Source organism: Carica papaya, chromosome 8 (assembly GCF_054855325.1).
Source record: "Carica papaya isolate Zhongbai chromosome 8, ASM5485532v1, whole genome shotgun sequence".
Taxonomy (NCBI): domain Eukaryota; kingdom Viridiplantae; phylum Streptophyta; class Magnoliopsida; order Brassicales; family Caricaceae; genus Carica; species Carica papaya.
Genome location: NC_142316.1, coordinates 7,016,549 through 7,038,421, shown reverse-complemented (window position 1 = coordinate 7,038,421; position 21,873 = coordinate 7,016,549). Strand labels below are relative to the sequence as shown.

The following is a 21,873-nucleotide window of genomic DNA, read 5'->3' as shown; positions in this document are numbered from 1 at the left end:
AGGATCCTGAAAGATTAATATTTGTTGTTTCCGCTAGGGTGTAAACCTTGTCCAAAACTTACTCGTGTACGAATTAATATTTGCTGCCAGAGCTACTAGGTACAAGCCTTGCCCAAGGCTTGAGCATATATGACGACTTTGTGTACTAAATCAGTTATGTTGCACTATTTTTCGAATATTCTGTCTTTTGTTTCCACATGTATCAAAATTTAACAAAATCTTTTAAATTAAGCAGTAAGTGATTGAAATATACATTCATCTAAGCAATAAAAGTAATATTTATGCACACTATCAATATATGATCTAAACATTTGTACCATGATGTATCGAAATTCTCATTGATTAATTTTCAATTCGTATTAATTGAACTCGAATGCAAGATTTTTTTAAATAAGGTAATTATATTAAGCAAATATAGGTTATCAAAAAAAAAAATAAAGAACTGGTACTAATGACATTTGAATTTTTTACAAGACTAAAATTTTTATTTTCAAATAAACAAGAATAAATTTATTTGTCAAGATAGAAATATAAATTAAATTTCATCTAAACGATAGTACACCACATGTCTTCTATAAATTCAATTATAACAAGTCTTTAGTAATAATCTAAAAGTCTTAATGATCTTAACTTTGACCACTTTGCCATTGTCTATATAGATAAATTTCAGCATCATTTGGCATTCAAAAACTCAATGAACCCTGTATAGACATATTTATGTGAATGTTAACACCCGAATATATCTAAGGATACAAAAATTAATTAATCTCATAACAAATCAAAGTGAGAAAGTATCTTTCTTTCCATGTTATGCATGATACTTAGTACAATCTTCTTTCTATAACTATTGATCTTACAAAAGATATAGATAAATTTCTCATCCTGTGACTTTTGTTTCTTTTTTAAGGTAGAATATTTGTAACTTTTTTATTCATGTATTTTTTTTTTTTGCTTTTGTTCTTAGAGTGATGCTAAATAAGCTTTTTCCGTCCTCTCTTATTTAATCATTCCCTCCTTCTCTACACAATAAAAAATGAACTCATTTAGAGTCCATTTCGTCTCTTACTTAATTTTTTTCGCTTTCTGCATACAATAAGAAATGAACTCATTTAAAGTTCATTTATCCTTTTAATAGTTACAACTTACCTATATTTTGTAGAAAGAGATATTAAAACTAGATGTACGAATGAACCCTCAGACAACTCTAATTTTAGTTTATGCGGAACCCAAAATTAATAACGCAACCCAAAACCCTGCATATATATCAGCAACCACGAACTTAAAACTCTAAGTAAACCCTCCCTACTTGAGCTGTACTTAACAGGGGAGTGAAAACCAAAATTATAGGAAAATGAAAAAATTTAGAATTGAAAAAATACCACGAGACTTAACTTGATAAGGGATATCAATTCTTTACTCAATAAATCGATCGAAGACACGCTCACTAAACTCACTCTTGGAAACTTGAAAACTAAAATAAAAGAATTTGAATATTATTGAAATCTGAATTATGTCTACAAGAAGGGGTGGTAGTCTCTATTTATAGAGTTGACCATCTTTATTTGACTCAAACTAAGAAATAAGACTTCTAAACATAGTTCTTAATTTTAATCTCAACAAAATATTGAAATTTAATTTAACTAGAACTCAAAAACTAAAAGAAAATTGCAATAAAAAAATTCTGGAATTAACTAAGGTAAACTCCTCTTCTTTGATAGGCTTAAACTCCCTTTTCCACTTTGACACTTGTCTTCCACATGATTTCATCTTCTAATTTCTTTATTATTTAATTCTTTGTGGAGGTAGTGGCTGGACATATTATTTCTTCCAAAATTATAAATAATTTGGGAATTTAGGAATCAAGTAGGACTGTACCTCCTTTGGACCACTCACTCTCCCATGCTGTGCGGTCTTCGTCCTCTCCTCTCTTTTTAGTTTCCTTCTTTTACTCGTCTTTGGCATTCTTCATCTCTTCTTCTTCTTATTGTGCAGCCATGCAGACTTTTCTTCTTCCTGCAAATCAGGGGAAATAGCTTTAGAAAACTAGAAGATGGCTTGCGGCAAAGAGAATCCTTCTCTGGTTGCAGGTGTCTTTTTTGTCTCTATTTTGCTTCTGTTTTGCATGTTAGTCGGAGTTCATGGAGAGGGCTTCAACCTCCTCAAAGAGAAATCCAACTCAGTCTTTCCTAGTTTGTCGTAGTTCCCGCGCGGGTGAGCAAGACTGCACCTCCATTCTCTTCCCAAACTAGAACCAGTATGGTCGGGGCTCTTCTTGCTTTCTTGGACCTGTTCTTGCAGCTTATTGAGATTCAAATTCTATTTCCTGAGTGATCCAAGTTTGGACGAGCAAATTGAAGGCCTTTTGAAAGCCTTTGGCGTGAGCTCAGGTAATAGGTCCCTCCGGAACTTGAGTCGTGCTTCCAGCTTCTCCTAAGTTGTCTTCTTGGTCTCTTATATCCAGGTTTACATCATTAGTACTTTCAGTTTTGAAGTAAGATGACACGTCTCCATGGGTGCTTCATTCCTTCCCATTTGTTTTCATTTTCTGGATTTAGTTTCTCCTATTTAGATTAGTGACATAGTTTGATGTCTCATTCCACCTTAAAGGATTGGTGGAGGCTCTTTTTTTTTTTCATTCATTTCAAATGCTCATTTTACGGAGTTTTGTTCCTTCATCACAATTGTGACAAGATCGAACGACCTCCTATTCCTACAGTTAAAAATTCCAATGATGATCAAAAGAACTTTAAGAAATGGGATCATTTCAATTGCATAAGTCCCATGATCATCATGCGTGCAATTCTCGAAACCTTCATTGGCATTATATCTAAAGAGACCGATGCCAAATGGTTCCTTTAGGAAATAAAAAGCATTTTGCTAAAAACTAAAAAACCAAGACAAGTACATTGTTGGCTATCTTCGTCTCAACGAGGTATAAAGAAATGAGAACATAGTGGAATACATCATGTAGCTAGTGGCATGGATTAATTAGTTTTGGCTAAACTGAGTCTAAAGATCAAAGATCCAAATTAATAAGAACTAAAGATATCTAATTATGAAATAGACCTACGTATCCAAAGAAATAAATCAGTTTCTTGCTTGAAGAGCACCAGACATAACTCTAAATATAAAATCGAAGTATCAAATGTAAAGGGACATAAAATAACCCCTGATTCTCATTTATTTTACACATTGTTCTCGTATTAATATATACTTTATTTAGTTACTAAATGTGTAAACTATGATGGCCAATACAAACACATAAAGACGACCTTGATTAAGCTTTAAAACCCTTGTTTACATACCCAAAACAACCTCAATATTCACTTGTTTGATTTTTAAATAACATGTATTGTATTCAAATAACAACAAATAACATTTAAACATGAAAGCCAAAAATTATGAATGCAAATAGACAAAAAAAAAAAAAAAATCTTTAACTCCCATTTTTCTACTTTTAAAACTACAAATAATACAATGATTATACGTTTTAGACAACATAAAGCTTAACTAAGGAGGTATTGTAGTAAATTGATAGCATAGTTAGAAAACAAGATCAAACTCACAAAGTTATTATGAGTTTTTTTTTTTAATAAAAAAGTAAACAAAATATAAAAAAATATAAGAGGTAAAACCCTATAATGAGATTCTGAGTGTTCATGTTTTAAGAAAAAAATCATTTTGAGTTTAGGGATTTTGAAATGCTTTAAAGAGAGTTACACCCCTTACTTGAAAAATGAAGTAAAACTAATGCAAATGTCAATGTTTGTAACTAGGTTTAAAATACCTAAGGAAGAAGCATGGCCATGAAAAAAAAGAGAGAATTATCTAAATAAATTTTAAAAATTATTTACAAATCATAAATAATTTTAAAAAAACAACTTGAACCCAAAATGTATTTTTAAAGTCTTTCTTAGAATAGTTTCACAAAGAACAAAGATACACAAGTGGATTAAGGTACATTAGATTTCCTATGAGATTTTGCTATCTAAAGTTAGAGACTTAAAATTAACTTTGGTATCTTAAAAATAAACAAGAAATCAAAAAAGTCAAAACCATCAAATAGAAAAAACGTAGATGTAGCCGTTCAACACAAAAGTGGCTCCCATACTAGTAGGAATATTTTGGAGAGATTAAACTTTAGGGATGGAAAACTATGACCAAAGGTGAAACTTTTGTGTCAAACTATTATTTCAAGAAATCTTAGAACAGAAACATACTTGAATACATAGAGAATTCTTTTATACATTGGCCTTGTGGTTTTTGTTCTTCCAAGTTGACAAATAAAGGATTTTCTCTCAACTTTTCTTTATAACTCTTCATTTCTCTCTTACTAATTATGAGACTTTAGATAAAAGTCACACTTGTTTATATAATTTAGAGACCATAACTACTTTTAACTTCTCAAGTTTTTTAATTTCTGTTTTGTCCTATTATAAAATTAGAAACTAAACTTTTTGATATCTCGCATAGTTAAATTCTATACTTAATTATATGTAATCAAATCTATATCTTAAATTTTATTTGGTCACTTAATTAATTTTGTAATACTAAATGGTATACAATTATTATTAAATACATACAAGTACACTAATATAATTATACATTGTATCCAACATTTTTAAATTTTTAAGGTACAGTTATTACTTGGGGGGTTTGAGAAATTGTTTGGTCAGTGTAGAGTTATCAACTGGGACAGATTGCCTGTAGCTTACTTCGTCTAGCAACGATCGATCCATAAAAATGAAAAATCCTAGTTTGGATTAAACTGAGCAAAGTGGGTTCCTCTCACTTACTTCTAGTTTGGGCTCGATATAATAAATTAATGAAAGCATTTTAGTCTTTATGTTGAGAATAAAAGGAGAAATTTGAATGTGCTGCTCGTTTCTTTAGGTTGGTTTAACCCAATTAATATCTCTAGGCTACTAATATTTGAGCTTAGGACAACATTGCTAATGTCTCTTTAATTAGAAAGTGTAATTACTACTTTTCATATTTGAAATTTGAAATTATTAAATTTTGTTAAAACTTGAAATTTAATTTTTGGTGCTCAAATGCAAGGCTAATTGCTTTTGTTGCATTGCTTTTTTTTTTTTTTTTGTAAAAAAGAAAAATTAATATTAATTGAAAATTTAAACACACTTATTCAATCATTCATTTCTTAAGTTAACATAAAACTTGGGTAATAATTATTATAAAAATTAATTGAATGTTTTTTATTTAATAAAACGATGTAATAAAAAAAAAAGGCTAACATGTAAAGAAATAATATGAATGTCAGTTACTAAAAGATACTTTAGTGGTGTCAAAAAGACATTTCATGTAATAGTATTTACTTATGCAAGTATTATTATACTAAAAACTACTTCATATAATATTATTTACTTATGCAAATATTATTATACTAGTGAATTTAAAGAAAACAGAGAATCTTATGATCTAAGTCTTCTGTGATAACTTTAATCCAATTATCTTAAAACACTTCCTGTGAATTTTAATCTCAGTCTCTCTTAAACCAATAAAAATAACTAAAATAGTAAAAAACTATTTTTTTCATACGTGAACCTAAAAGCAAAATACATACATGAAATAAGGGAGTCTCAGTTGAGAAAAACAAGCTAATCAACTCCGCTTAAGTTTTACCATACAGGTAATACATGTTAAAAACCTTTCTTTCTTAGTCTTGATTGGAAGATTTATCGACTTTATCATATAACTGAAGAGCAAATAATAGAGCATAACGAACAAATCTAGGAAGACCAAGACCAAAATAAAAAACGGTTAATTGAGACCTAAATAAAATATGCTTCAATATATTTTAAAAAATTTATTATATCAAACAACTACTTCTATACCAAATAACTAATTATCTATTATATATTTTATTTTATTTTCCTAAACTTATTAAGTAGAGATATGATTTAGTATGAAAACAAAGACTATTATTGTAGCACCCGGAAAGGAGGAGAAAAAAAAAAAAAAAAAAAAAAAAAAAAAAAAAAGGGGGCGGCCACGTCAGCAGCCACGTCAGCAGGCCCGGTCAGCAGTCCCGGCCAACCAGGGCCTGCCACGTGGCAAGACCGCGTCACTCCAAAAGGAGCCACGCTGGCGATCCGCGTGGGTGCGATCCGACGGCCCAGATCAATCACGCGATCGGACGGCCCAGATTCAATCGCACGGACGGCCCAGATTCAATCAAAAACGAACGGCCCAGATTAAAACAAAATGAACGGCTGTGATCAAAAGGCAAGGGGTTATAAATAGAACCTCCACACCAGACCACAAACCCTAGCCGCCAGCCGCTCGCCGGAGAAGACGAACCAGAGGCCGACCGCCGCCACCCGCCGCCACTCGCCGTCGCACCGGGGAAATTTCCGACCGCCGATCGAGGTAAATTTCATACCCCCGACTCGTTTTTCCCCACTGATTCCTCCTATGGCCAAATCGAAGCCGAAATCCCGGCCAAACGGCCGGAATACGCGGCCGAAGCCCAGCGGCACCGCCGCGCCCCCTCTCGGTTTTTGCCTCCGACGAGGCCCTTCCCGGCCTCCGTTCGATGCAATTTTTATATCACCGTGATCACCATTCTTTTCTCTACAGGTTGACCGAAGCCAAATCACCAAAACACGAACTTCGCCGGAGAGTCGCCGTACCCGAGAGCGCCGCCGCCGGTAAGCTCCGTTTTTCCGTGATTTTTTGGCCCCCCGAGGGCCCTAGGGTTGTTTTCTGACAAGGACCAATGCGAGTGTGGCCGAATTCGGCCAAAAACGGCCGAAAACAGTCAACCCGAGGCGACTCGCCGCCGCCAGCGGCGGCGCCGTCGCCGGAGCACGGCGGGAGCCGCCGTGCCGGAGTTGCGATTTGGGCCGAAAGAGGCCCTGGGCCTAATTTGGATTTTTTTGGAACCCGTGCAGGTACTGTGAGCGTGTTTCAGTTCCCCGGAAAAAAATTCAGGGGAAAATTAGGGACAGCCTGCAGGCGCACTGTGAATCGTATTCGGATCCCGAAAACAGGTAAGGACCCCTCACCTTATTTCCTATCACGGTATTAAAGTTCAAAATGATAAAACGGTATTTCTTGAATTAATGCATGTGTGAAATTGCTTAAGGTAGCTAATGGAGCCCGAGTCTAGTGTGATTGGTGGTTTACTGTTATTTGACCTGTTTACAGCTTTAAATGCAAAATGAGGTTTGATGTGTTCATTTTACAGATTTGTGTGCATGTACTACGTTTTTATTAATTATGGGTTGAATGACTGAAAAACTGATACTGTATGTTGTCTGTTTGGTATGAATTACGATTTGCTTGTTTAAATGTGAATTGATGATGCTGATTGAGGAAAAGGAAAAATGAAAGATTGTGTAAACTGATAATTGTATTATGGGGGTCAGCCTGACTAGATATCCTGGGAGATGGTGGACGGACCGGGTCCGTAGGGAACCCTACCGGGATTGTGGTCTCACATGCCGGACGGGGTATGGAGATCTTATGGTTTTGGCGCCCATACCGGACGGGGTATGGGGACGGCCCGTTTCACCCTCATACCGGACGGGGTATTGAGGTTTATGGTTTTGGCGCCCATACCGGACGGGGTATGGGGACGGCCCGTTTCACCCTCATACCGGACGGGGTATTGAGGTTCATGGTTTTGGCGCCCATACCGGACGGGGTATGGGGACGGCCCTGGAAACTGATTATGAATGTTAAAGGTTAACGGGTAGCGGAACCCCTATGGACCCCCACGGATACTAGTAGGCTGGTAAATGAGAAAAAGATATGTTGTACAATGATTGAATTACAAGAGGCGTGATAAGTGTTATGTTTTACAGTTTAGATTATTCAATGATTATGATAATGTTATTGTTTTTCTCATATTGTTTTCATAAATTCCACCAAGGTAAGTGGATGGTCAAAGTTTTATTATTGATAAAAGGTTTTGTTGTTAATAAACGAGTTTATTGTAAATTATGCTCCATTGGTCTTTTTGTGGTTTTTTACCCACCTTTATCTCCGTGACGGTGAGATATCGTGATGTTCTTACTGGGCTAGTGTAGCTCACTCCTTAATTAACCATTTCAGATCAGGAAGACATGGTTCCCGAGCCCGTTCCGCAGGAGGACGACGAAGGGGATGCCTAGAGACTCTGTAGTCATACGCATAGTTTTATTTTCGAGTTTCTTTCTTAGTTAGTTTAATCTTTTATATTTTAAGTACGTTTTTGGTTTTTCGTGTAAGGGATGTTAAATGAAATTTTGATCTCGCTTCCGCATTCGATATATTTAAATACTCATTTCATTTTAATATTTTCCGGGGCCGTTACAATTATAGTGTTATCTAATTAGCATAGTAATTTTAAATTTCTAGTGATGAGTAGGTCTACATATTCATTTATTTTATTTTTTTATACTTCAATATTTGTTCATGTTTCAATAGCATGCAAAATTTTTTAAATTTATGTTTATTAAAAAAAATATTTAATGTAATTTACAAAAATAAGACATAACTTACAATAACATATTTTAGCTTTGTTTAAAAAAAAATTTAGGAATGTTATTTTATATAAATAGTTAGACAATCCATGATCATGATGATGATGAATAGCATGAGTTTACATGTAGCTCAATATTATATGGAACATAGTTATATTAGTAATTATATTATATTTATAATTATAACAATACAAGTGAGTAGCATAAAGATAAATCTTCTGAAATTTTTTTGAATTATTTTAAATTAAATTTACAATATAATTATTATATTGCAGAAAAAAAATTATTAATTAATTTTATAATTTCACAATTTAAAATATAAATAGCATGTCATGGATTAAAGTTTGATTCGAATAATAATCTCAAAATTTTAAAATTCTATCAAAAGAGCATCACATTGGAAACTTTCAACTTTGGAAAAGTGGAAAAAATAAAAAAAAAGTGAAAGAGTCTATTGACCCTTCAAATAATCATAAAGGACGCCAGTTTTTTTCAGTAATTTTATTTAATTTATATTTCATTGACAAATTAAATTTTCTTACGTTAAATTTAGTTTATCATAATTACTTTAATACATCTTTATTTTTTGAATAATTAATGATTAAATAACTAAAAATAATTAAAATACATCCCATGAAAATTATATGAACCTAAACAAATCAGCATATATAACCATCTTTGCATAATTTTTTGTGTTATTTTCAAAATTCTAACTTTTACTAAAATAATTTCATGATATATAAACAACAATTTTAGTAATTATATTATATGTGCAAAAATGTAATCGTCAACATAAAAACATATTAAGTTCAATAGCATAAAAATGAATTTTCTATATATATATATATATATATTTAAAATTGATATAATAATTTGTTTGCAATTAAAATATGAAAGATAAGGAGAAGTAAATTATATAGAAAAAAAAAGGTATATCTAAAAGAATAAAAACAAAGAAATTAAGGGAAGACCAAAAATTAAGGAATCTTCATTAAATTGAAAGGTGGACACTGGTGCATATTGGTATTTAATATTATTACAAAATTTATAATTATGTATGTAAATTAACTAAAAATATTTTTACCATTTAATTTAATTTACATAAAAAGATAAAATATTAAGTCTATAAAATATTTTTAATTAGATGTTTTTTTTCCATTAATTTAAAAGAATAATTTTCTAAAATTACACGGAACTTCGTCATCTTCCGAACTTTTTTGAGAGAGGGATTGAAAAAGGAAACCAAAAGGATAAAAATGGAGGAGAGCTCCATGGGGCCGAGGCCCGACAGTGAGTTGTGGAAAACGAATCATCAACCTTAGAAACCCAGTCTATCACAAAAGCTCCACTGACGCTACCCACTCTCACTTCTCTCTCCAGCTCGATTTCATCGGATGCATGGCGAGCCGTATTAATTTTGCGCTCCGGTGCCCTTCCCATTCGCCGTATTTCGCGCCTACTCGTCAAACCAGAATCTCTAATAGCCTACCTATCACTTCTAATCTCCTTCCTTCATCTTCTCTTTCTCACGCGAAGGTAGCGAGCACACACCTCTCTCCCTCTCTCTCTCTCCCTCTATATATATATGTATGTACATACAGACATACGATACCGCACAAACGTCTCTGCCTTTGTTAAATGTGTCCTCTTTCTTCTGTTGATTAAGTCCACTTTATCCTAATTGAATATCAGTGTTCCTATTCTACTTTAGATCGCGTGTTCCAGTAGTCGGCGGCGCAGCGTCGTCACTGTGAGGTCTCACATGGCTACCGAGGACAGATCTCTTCCTAAAGACAGAGTGCTCGTTAGTTTATTTTTAATCCTGTCTTTTTTGTTTTCTCTGGTTTTTCGATTCTCTTTCCGGTTCTTTTTACTTCAAAGACAACCTAAATTCCACTTTGTCACTGGATTATCAGGTGTTTGTGCCACCGCATCCGTTAATCAAGCACTGGGTTTCCGTGTTGAGGAATGAGCAGACCCCGTCTCCCATTTTCAGTGAGTACAGATCAATTTTGATAAAACACTTTCCTACTTTGAAGTGTGGAAACCGATAAATACTTCAAAGAATTGCTACAGCCTGGATGAGAGATGTCACTTTTTACTTACGTTCCAGTTCTAGATACTGAGATTCATGGAAATTTTTGTCCACTCATCAGTTTATCAAAGGCTTTTCGCATGGCTAGTCAATAAGGTTCTTGGTTCTCTGCTTCCCTTTTTTTGGGGCCTGCATACTGTTTTCTGTTAAATTTATTTAAAGCATATGGCAGCTTGGAGTTCCCTTTAGGGCAGGCACCTGATGATTTGATTTTTTTTCCGGATGATGGCATAGTATGTCCAGTGCTTCAATTCATGGAAAAAAATAGCCTCTTTCTTTATGTAATTGAGTAGTCTTCTAAGTTTTGGACTCTTTCCATTTTGTACCTCGTTGAGTGTGGTTTGTTTCCATGATCAACATTTTCCGAAAAATCTTTTTTCTAGGAAATGCAATGGCTGAGTTGGGGAGACTACTTATGTATGAGGCTTCAAGAGATTGGTTGGTGAGTGTGTTACAATATGTAGTGTTAGAAAATGTTATATTGTTCTTTATTTTCCTTTTCTATCCTTTTCCTGTTATGAACTCTTTCTCCACCCTTTCTTTCTTCAAAAATCATGGTAGGAGCTTATATTTTGTTATGTGCATCTTATATTCATTGGAAGTTGTTTCTCATAATCTATTATTAAAAGTTTACTAAAAACCCCTAGAATCAGGGAAAAATTATTTATAGCAAAATAGTGCAGAAAAACACATGATTAATATGTTCCAGAATTTGAATTCTTTCAGTGAAGAAACATGGGTCACCTTATACGTCTCCTATTTGAGCTTAGTTTGAGGCTTTTCATTGTCATTGATGCTTAATCAATTTTCACCTTGGAAAATAAATTCAAGTTGTTGTTCTTTTGCCTTAAGTGGAATGGTTCCTAAGGTATTTTCATAACATAGTAGCATACCTAATATATACTCCTTTTTTTAATTATTATATATGCTTTTAATATTGAATATATCAATTTAATATTTGTTTTTGTCCTTTTTATCTTTGTCTCTTTATTTGTCTCTTCCTCTCTCTACTCTCTCTCTTCTTCTCCTCTAAAATGTAATATGTAGAGAAACTGGAAATTTGAGGTCTCTGATGAAGAATCATGCGGAACATAGTTGTTGAATAATTTCTCATTTACTTGATTTTAACTTCTATTTGATTTTGAACAGTTATTATGTAGCTTGATAATCTATGAGCAATTTTTTTAAACTTTTGAAAGAAGCCTGAAGACATCTGGTAATTTCTGTTTTATTTATGATACTAGTCTTTTTCCCTTTTCTTTGTTATTTTCAAAAAAAAAAAAAATGATACTAGTCTTTCTCAAGGAAATTACTGACCTAGGTCTCAGTGATAGCAGCTGCCATGTCACAATAATCTTAGGATTATGGTTAATTTTTGTTGTCGATTTCATTTTCTCAAATGATCCATTTCTGATACATGTCTTCAAATAAATTCATACATCCAATTGAGCTTATTTACTACTATGAGCGTATTGTTTGTTTATTTAAAAAAAAAATGAGCTTATTGTTTGTGCTGGCTAAAGTCTTTTCCCTCAGATATTAGTGGGAAAATGCTTCAATTTATTATTTTATGTTGTGTGAGCTTTTCTTTTACAACTTTCTTTTCTCATCCCTCCCTCACATCTCTTTGGGCTACTGCTGGCAGCCAACTGTAACAGGGGAGATTCAGTCACCAATGGGCATTGCGTCAGTTGAGTTTATTGATCCAAGGGAACCTGTGGGGGTTAGTTTTCTAGTGGCAATTTTTTATTATTTTCTTTCGTCTTTCTTTATCATTGCTGCCTCTTAGTATCTAAAATTTGTTGTGCATTGTACTCGTCAACCTTTTTTTTATGGTTATAGAGCGCTAATCTTCCTGAGCAGAGATTTTATGCTGAATCATAATTAGTACTTAACCATTTTAGTTTCTCAGGTTGTTCCCATCTTGAGAGCTGGCCTTGCTCTCGCGGAGCATGCATCATCAGTTTTGCCTGCAACCAAAACATACCATCTGGGTAGGCATTTGGGAAATGGTCATGCATGTGAGCTAGTTTAGTGGAGGGTTTCCATTCATTTCTAAAGCTTTGTGAAATGTTAATTACGAAAGACATATTGCATTTGTTGTTTTGTACTGTTGCCAACATTAATATCTAATCATATGTTGTGTCTTTTTTTCTATATTAAGGAATAAGCAGAGATGAGGTGACGCTTCTGCCAACTGTGTATCTGAATAAGTAAGAATTCCTTGTTACAAAACCAGTTATTTTTGGTTTACATCTTCCTACATTAAGCATCTTTGCTATCTGTTAGCTAAAAAATGAGAAATCAGAACTTACTGTTTTGATCTTCAGCCTCATTTTTCATATATAATATTGAGAGTCCATCTTTTTTATATCACTCTGGATTGACTCCATTTTCTGCTTTTAAACATCCTACTACCTTCTTTCTAGGTTGCCGGACAAATTTCCTGAAGGTTCACGAGTGTTTTTGGTAGATCCTATGCTTGCCACAGGTAATTCTAGTGGCTGGAATTTTTTACTCTTATGTTCAGCATGCATAAACATGTTGCTTTTCAGCACCATGTTTCTCTCTCCCTCTCTATTCCCTGACTGCCTCTCTCTCACACACATGCATACATGTGGACATACATCAGGAGGAAGGATCTGGTTTTGTTGTCTGTTAGTGATATTACCTTCAGTTCCTATATTAGTCTTCCATTGGGTGGAAGGTCCAACAGTGCCTGTTGTTTTTGGTTTTAATCAAAATTTTGGGAGGCTTAATCTTTTAAGGAAAATGCCAATCTGTTTACTGGTCTGTTTATTGAAAAGATTCACAGAGGTAGGATCTACAGTCTGAATAAGTTAGGATAAGCTTCTTAGAAAATTATCCTAGTTTTGATGTATGCAAATAAACTCTCTTTGGCTTAGAAGTATCAGATTAAGTGCAGATGTCATTTTTACTTTACCTATTTTCTAATTGTTTAATTAGTATGATAGAATTCTAGGCTAATTAGTAAAGCTGCTGATAGTTAGCTACAGAGAAAGCATGAAGCAAATCATGGATATCAGATCCTAGGTTCTCAGAAGAGGGCAGGCAATACCTCCCTATATTTATGTACTCAGTTTGCAGTAATAAAAATTGTCTTAACAATTTCTCTTGAAGGTTTTAGAGGACCTAACTTTAGGAGATCGAAGGGTTTTCTTTGCTGAGTCATAGCCTAGTTATAGGAAGAAAATGACAAGCACTCGGCTGTCCTTTTCCAGGATTTTACCCTTAATCAACCCATAGCCTGATATACTTTTTGCAACCAAGAAGTAGTGTCATAGCTGGACTGTAACGGCCCCGAAAATTTAAAATGGAATGTATATTAAAAATATCAAATGCGGAAGCGAAGTCAAAAATTCGATTAACATCCCTTACACTAAAACCAAAAACGTGCTCACAATATAAAAGATCAAACTATCTAAAGGAGAAACTTGAAAGTAAAACCTACAAATATGGCTATGGAGTTTTTAGGCGTCCCCTCCGTCGTCTTTCTGCGGAACTGGCTCGGGAACAAGGTCTTTCTGATCTGAAATGATTAAATAAGGAATGAGCTACACTAGCCCAGTAAAGATATCACGATATCTCACCGTCACGGAGGTAAAGGTGGGTAGAAAACACAAAAAAGACCAATGGAACATAATTTACAACAAAACCTTTTATCAATAATAAAACCTTTACCATTCACTTACCTCGATAGAATCCATAAAACAGTGTACGAAAACAATAACATCATCATCATCATGAAATCATATATAAACTGTATAACGTAATACCTATCAAGCCTTTCGTAATATAATCGTTACACAACATATTCTTCCTCTTTTACCAGCCCACTAGTATCCATGGGGATCCATAGGGGTCCCGCTACCCGTTAACCCTTAACACTTGAAATCATATTCCAGGGCCGTCCCCATACCCCGTCCGGTATGGGCGCTAAAACTATAAACCTCATTACCCCGTCCGGTATGAGGGTGAAACGGGCCGTCCCCATACCCCGTCCGGTATGGGCGCCAAAACACATAAGATCTCCATACCCCGTCCGGTATGGGAGACCACAATCCCGGTAGGGTTCCCTACGGACCCGGTCCGTCCACCATCTCCCAGGATATCTAGTCAGGCTGACCACATTATACAATTACCCATTTACATAATCTTTCATTCTCTCTTTCCCTCAGTCAGCATTATTAATCCACATACAAACAAGCAAAACGATAATTTATGCCAAACAGACAACATACAGTATCAATATCCCAGTCATTCAATCCATAATCAATAAAACAGTAAAGATATGCACACGAAACTATAAAATGAAAACATCAAACCTCATGCTGCATTTAAAACTGTAAAACAGGCCAAATAACAGTTAACCGACAAACACACTAGACTCGGGCTCCATTAGCGACCTTAAGCAATTTCACACATTCGTTGATTCATGAAATACCGTTTTATCTTTTATTGAACTTTAAAACCGTGATAGGAAATAGGGTGAGGGGTCCTTACTCGTTTCGGGGTCCGAACACGGCTTCACAGTGCGCTTGCAGGCTGTCCCTAATTTTTCTTGAATTTTTCCCGGGGAACTGAAACGCACTACTGGTACCTGCACGTGTTCCAAAAAAAATTCCAAATTAGGCCCAGGGCCCCTTTCGGCCAATATCGCAACTCCGGCATGGCGGCTCCGCCGTGCTCCGGCGACGGCGGTTCGCCTCGGGTTGGCCGTTTTCGGCCGTTTCCGGCCGAATTCGGCCACACTCGCATTGGTTCCTGCGATAAAACAACCCTACGGCCCTCGGGGGGCCGAAAATTTACGGAAAACCGAAGCTTACCGGCGGCGGTGCTCTCGGGTGCGGTGGCTCTCCGGTGAAGTTCGTGTTTTGGTGATTCGGCTCCGATCAACCTGTAGAGAAAAGAATGGTGATCACGGTGATATAAAAATTGCATTAAACGGAGGCTGGGAAGGGCCTCATCGGAGGCAAAAATCGAGGAGGGGCGCGGCGGCGCCGCTGGCTTTCGGCCGTGTTTTCCGGCCGTTTGGCCGGGATTTTGGCTCCGATTTGGCCACTGGGGAAATTAACGTGGAAAAACGAGTCGGGGGTATGAAATTTACCTCGATCGGCGGTCGGAAATCCCTTCGGTGCGGCGGGGGGTGGCGGCGGCCGGCTTCTGGTTCGTCTTCTCCGGCGAGGGCAGGCGGCTAGGGTTTGGGGTCTGGTGTGGGGGTCTTATTTATACCCTTTTGCCTTTTGATCTCAGCCGTCCATTTTGATTTAATCTGAACCGTCCGTTTTTGATTAAATCTGGGCCGTCCGTGTGATTAAATTTGCGCCGTCCGTGCGCACGATTTGATCTGGGCTGTCCGATCGCGCGCACGCGGATCGCCAACGTGGCCCGTCCCCGGTCGACGTGGTTTTGCCACGTGGCAGGTCCTGGTTGGCCAGGACTGCTGACTGGGTCTGCTGACGTGGCTGCTGATGTGGCGCGCGTTTTTTTTTTTTTTTTTTTTTTTTTTTCCCGGGCGCTACATGGGTAGGCTTCAGGTCCTTCCGTTGACAGTCTTATAGCTTCTCAAAGATGCAACAGGGGGACAGAACAAGTGATGCAGCAGAAAGAGAGCAAGATAGGCATGCATTTGAGACTAAATAGGATTTGTCTAAGCAGATAGAGGAAATGTCAAAAGACTTGGGTAGAACTCATATAGAAAGAAGAGACATAGGGGATGGAGTGTTAACCGGCACATGCACAATCGATGCAATGGGGAAATGCTGAAACTACAGGGGGAAGAAAATATCTACCACGATTCTCCAAGTTTGATTTTCCTGTTCTTTGGTGGTATACATGACTCCTTTGGATGGTTAAACTGTTGTGAACACTTTTTCAGGCGATAAAGTATGTTGGAGGAGGGCAAGGTTGACCTAGCCTCATTCAATTTGGAGAGTGGTGCAAAAGACTGGTTCCTCAAGTTGGAGAGGGATCATCCAGAAATGTCCTGGGAAATATTCACACAACAGTTTAATCTCTTTTTTTTGTTGCCACCAGTAAGGAGCAACAAACTGGCAGACACATGAAGTTGTGCCAAGTTGGCAATGTGGAGGATTGCCAACAACATTTCGAGCAACTTGCTGCTTGTGCCAGCTTCCTCACTTCAGGGCAGGAGGTGCAATTATTTGTCTCCTGGAATACATCACAGCGGTTAGAATTGCAACACCCGATTGACCTTACAACCATGAGTCTTCCTAGGTTTTATGAACAATAAGGAGAAAGTCAACAATCTGTGGTTTCCACTTCAAGAAAAGCTTTGCAAATGGTTCTTCGAGGTTACTATAGTTAAATATTTAAGGAGCACAGAAGTGGAGGAGAGGTATTTAGTGGGGTTGTGTTACAATTTTATAGTTTTATGTCATCTATGCAACAAATTGTTTTGCTTACAAGTTGTGGAGGAAAACATCATTGAACAGGAAGAACCTCTAGGTCTGGAATAATATGTTACAAACATCTGGACAAGCAGTCTTTGGAGGAGGGAAATAATATTATGACCACAAATCCTAATCTGCTCACTGGAAAGATTTAGTGACTGTTTAGTAGAAAGATTTAGAATGGTAGGATCCGTGTTTGAAGAAGATGGGATCAGCTTCTTAGAAATATTATCCTAGTCTAGATTCATTTAAATAATACTATATTTAGCTTGGGGATTATTACATTAAGTTCGTATATCTTTTATTTTTGGTTTATCTACTTTACATTTATCTAAATAAATGTGATAGAAACCTGGGCTAATTAATAAGTTACTTATAGTTAGCTACTAAAAAACCATGAAGTGAATTGTGGTTGTCAGATCCTAGATTCTAGAACTGCTGACTCTTCCCTATATACACACACATATATCCGGAATTGACAGCAATACAAATCATCTCAACAGTTATTCTTAATGGTTTGGATACCTAACTCTGGGAGGACCAGTGGTTCTTTCCAGCGAGTCCTAGCCTAGTTATAACCAAGGTCACAAGGCAAGAAAATTACAAAAGCATTGGCTTAGCCTAATCCAGGATTTAAAAGTTGATCATCCATACCCAGATCAACTTATGGGAACCACGACACATGACCACTTACAGTTGTCTATATTGAGCCTTGGTTATAAAAATTGTAAGAAATTTTGAACTAAGACAGAAACAAGGAGAACTGAGTGAACTATTGCCTTTAGCACAACTCAGCTAAATGTTGTTGAAGGTGAATTAAGTTACGTACTCCTGGCTAAATGATGCTGTCATTTTCCTTAGTCCTAGTAGATCAAACTATTGGTCGTTTATGTTATTAATTAAGGATTTATCATCTTTATCTCAAAAAAAAAAAAATTAAGGATTCATCATCTGACAAACTAATTCCCTGTTGCTTGTTTTCTATCTTCAAGGACAATGATTTTGGGATGTAATTGAGAATTGATTACGCATACAATAAGGAAACATTATAATGCAAACCGTAATGCCTTTCATGCGACTATTGGAAGATATGGTGATAGGTTTAGATCTGTAATTCCTGTTTCAGCCATATATGCATGTGTTTGACTATTCTCTTGCTCCATGAACATAATATTTCATTGCACTATATGGTACTTTTTGCCTTTACTTACATGTTTTCCCCTTTCCTGTCAGAATTGCTGCATCTTGTGCATCATATTTTTATTTGGGAGCTCTTATGATTGGCTGGAAATTGTTCTGGATCTGTATTATCCTCACTTTGTTTCTTTATAACTGATTTCAGGTGGCACAATAGTGGCTGCACTTGGCCTCTTAAAGGAACGAGGGCTTGAAAATCAGCAAATCAAAGTGGTAAATAATTTAGTCGATCTCATTCTTGCTTTTATTGAAGTTTTACATCTGGTAACCTTTAAGTAGTCACTCAATATTTATGTAAGATGGTGGAACTGATTAGGTATTTATCTAATTGTTTGACTGCACTTGTTTAGTTATTATCTATCTGGCTGTTGATTTGTCTAGCATCGTAAGGATATGATGTTGCTTTTTCTTTTTCTTTTTTCTAGTTTATTTGTTTACCTTTTATGAAATATTATCTGAACTCATTAAACTAGGAGTATGGCAGACCATTGAAGTATAAAGTCTAAGATGCTGTAGTAAAGAAACAGAAATTTGTTGAGGAAAACTATAAATAATAAACTAAACTCCCTCCAGCAAGTCTGGCCGGGAAGCTTTCTACACATATTTAAGAAGACATATTCAATATTGTTTTATTAGAGAAATAAGAACTGGATTCAGGTGCTTCAAGATCTTTGTATTGTGAGGCAACCATAAGCATATGGATTATTTTGTTTCCTGTACATGAGTTCCTAGATAAACTGTAGGACGAATAGTTTTGAGTTTTCTACTTATGCATGGAAATTCTGCTTGTTAGAATGCTTAAATGGATATCAAAGCTTAGATGCTTATTAGTTAGATCAAAGCAGGCACTCCTTTGAAAGAGGTGGGATTGACATGTAAATTTATGACCATTAAACTTCAAAATGCCAATTTCTTCTGTCTTCGAGTTTCAGTTAAATATAGTTTTACTTGCTTCTCTTTAGTCAATACTCCAATAATTGGAATGCCATTTCAAACAGATTTCTGCTGTGGCTGCACCTCCAGCCCTTGAGAAGCTCAACAAGAAATTCCCTGGGTAATGATTTTCAGAACTATAACTCATTTATTTATTAATAAGATAGTCATCAATTCTAAAGCTAAAACTGATATTTTCTTTTGGTATTCCAGTCTTCATGTGTATACCGGAATTATCGATCCTACAGTGAATGATAAAGGGTAAGTCTCCCTCATCACTCCTTGCACTTTATGACTTGAAAATCATATATATGTTTCCCCATTGTGTTGATTTTGGCTTTCTCAGGTTCATAATTCCTGGACTAGGAGATGCTGGGGATCGCAGTTTCGGTACATAGATTAAGTATGTCTACAACGAGAAGGTGGAAAAGGATAAAACTCCATCTAAATTACGGCTAATCTATTCTTCCAAAATTTGGCAAATTTTGATAAGGGTCTGATCTTAATTGACTTGAAAATGGTTTGCTTGGAGTTTTCACTAGTAGATTTGCTTTACAGTTTTGGTAAGGTTACCACAAATGATCATAAAACAAGTTCTTTAGAATTGTGTTGTGAAGAGAAATGAAAACTACTAGTACGTATATTCAACCTATAGTACTCCAAATATTTAGAATTGCTCCAGAGCACTTGAAAAATAAAAAAATATGTATGTTCTTGGGATATTAAAGCTAATAGTGGAATATTATAATTTAATTGAATTACCAAGTACGTGTGTCCTTGGGGTATTAAAACTAATAGTGGAATATATCAAGATTTTATTTAGTTACTAAGTAATTTAAAGATAACATATAATCATATGTTTAAATATGATTATTTTTCGAAAGTGATATATATGTGTGTGTGGGGACACGTACATATGTGCTTATATAAAAATTGGTTAAATCTGTTAAATAAAGATGACATATATGGTGATGAAAAAAAATATAAAACTAAAACAAAAAAATTAAGTTTCTAAAATTCAGAAGGGAAAAGATAAATTGGTATCCAGTCCAAATCAAGGAAACTAGATTTTAAAGGATCTGGCTTTGTTTTGCTAGCTAAGTTTCTGACAACATTCTTTAAGATTTTAGTGAAAAATACAAACTAACAGCTGATATTTATATCTATTATTGTTAATTTTCTATTTATCTTTAATTAAACAAATCATAAATATTAATATTAAAATATATACATATTACATATAAAATATGAATATAATATATACTTTAAAAAATATGATTTTATTATTTACAATCAATAATTATTTATTTTTGCATACTATATGTCAAATTTTTAACTTTTAATTTAATTTAATTTAATTTAATTGTTTTATTTAAATTAGATAATTTATGCCTATAATCACATCTTTCTACCTTAAAAAAAATATACAAGCACATCTCTCAAATACTATTTTAATTTATTAATAAACTTTAATATGACATTTATTTTAAATATTACAACATAATAATTAACAAAAAATAAAAACGAATTACAAAAATTTTACACTGCAGATATACAAAATACCAAACGCATTGAAAGATCCAATATTAAATAAATTGATCATAGTTAATATTTTTCTAACTAGTTTGATTTTAACAACCAACTCCACCTCCGCCTCCGCCTCCGTCTCCGCCTCCACCACTGCATCCGCCGTCGCCTCCACCACCACTAAAAACAGATCCACCGCCACCTCCACCAATATCTATTGTGGTGTGTCCCGTAAATCCAGTATGGGCAGTATGCCCAATAATTCTATTATGTCCATGTCCTTCAGTACCACCACCAGTACGACCGCGCTTTGCTTCATTACATAAAGAAAGCAACATTAAGACAAGACCCAAAAATAAAAAAGAAGAAAAGGCAATAATTATAGCTTGCCAAATTTCCATTTTTTTAATTTTGTAGCTAGCTAGCTTCTGCAATTCAGATACAAGATTTTATATATTATATGTATATATATGTTGGCTATACCTACACCCGCTTCTCCTTTTATACTCAAGTACAAAAGAAAATTTCCTACGTTCTTTCTTGAAACAGTTCAGAGATATTTTTCAAACTTACGAACAAAAAGTCTAATAAGAGACTCTTGTTCGATTAATTATTCAATAATTGAATTTCACTGTGTTTGTATAAATGTAGACGAAATCTTTAAGTATATATAAATAACACGCATGTAGCGACGACTTGATTGACTGGGCTAACCTTGTTTTAATTATGGCACTTTGACTGGGTACATACATACAAGACAAAATCAGCTGGCGGCTGTCTAAACTTAATAATCAAGCTTTTATGCTCACTTGAACAAAAGGACAAAAGTAGTGTCATTGCCGGACATTAGGGTAGGCTTCAGGTCCTTCCGTTGACAGTCTTATAGCTTCTTAAAGATGCAACATGGGGACAGAACAAGTGATACGGCGGAAAGAGAGCAAGATAGGCATGCATTTGAGACTAAACAGGATTTGTCTAAGCAGATAGAGGAAATGTCAAAAGACTTGGGTAGAACTCATGTAGAAAGAAGAGACATGGGGGATGGAGTGTTAACCGGCACGTGCACAATCGATGCAATGGGGAAATGCTGAAACTGCAGAGGAAAGAAAATATCTACCACGATTCTCCAAGTTTGATTTTCCTGTTCTTTGGTGGTATACATGACTCCTTTGGATGGTTAAACTGTTGTGAACACTTT

The 21,873-nt window shown here is 35.2% G+C and overlaps 1 protein-coding gene across 3 annotated transcripts; it reads left to right on the top strand.

Annotated features, from left to right (window-relative positions):
* Positions 1-9,744: 9,744 nt before the first annotated feature.
* UPP (uracil phosphoribosyltransferase) lies at positions 9,745-19,752 on the top strand. Of its 3 annotated transcripts, none has more exons than XM_022041665.2 (12): positions 9,745-10,025; positions 10,201-10,293; positions 10,406-10,484; positions 10,968-11,026; positions 12,230-12,307; positions 12,497-12,578; positions 12,749-12,797; positions 13,014-13,075; positions 18,361-18,428; positions 19,214-19,269; positions 19,362-19,409; positions 19,495-19,752. In XM_022041665.2, exons 1-12 carry the CDS (start codon positions 9,888-9,890, stop codon positions 19,544-19,546), a joined length of 864 nt encoding a protein of 287 aa, XP_021897357.2. In that variant the 5' UTR covers positions 9,745-9,887; the 3' UTR covers positions 19,547-19,752. The 3 variants fall into 3 exon arrangements, with proteins under 3 accessions (XP_021897357.2, XP_088065695.1, XP_088065696.1); XM_088209569.1 differs by having other exon boundaries at positions 9,889-10,025; positions 10,182-10,293; XM_088209570.1 differs by lacking the exons at positions 9,745-10,025; positions 10,201-10,293; positions 10,406-10,484 and adding an exon at positions 10,541-10,680.
* Positions 19,753-21,873: the final 2,121 nt, after the last annotated feature.

Bases quoted from the DNA above. Each gene is read 5' to 3' on its own strand.
- UPP (XM_022041665.2), top strand. From the start codon at position 9,888: ATGGCGAGCCGTATTAATTTTGCGCTCCGGTGCCCTTCCCATTCGCCG. The intron at 10,485-10,967 runs GTGAGTACAGAT...TCTTTTTTCTAG, and splicing joins GACCCCGTCTCCCATTTTCA to GAAATGCAATGGCTGAGTTG. The intron at 12,579-12,748 runs GTAGGCATTTGG...TTCTATATTAAG, and splicing joins AACCAAAACATACCATCTGG to GAATAAGCAGAGATGAGGTG.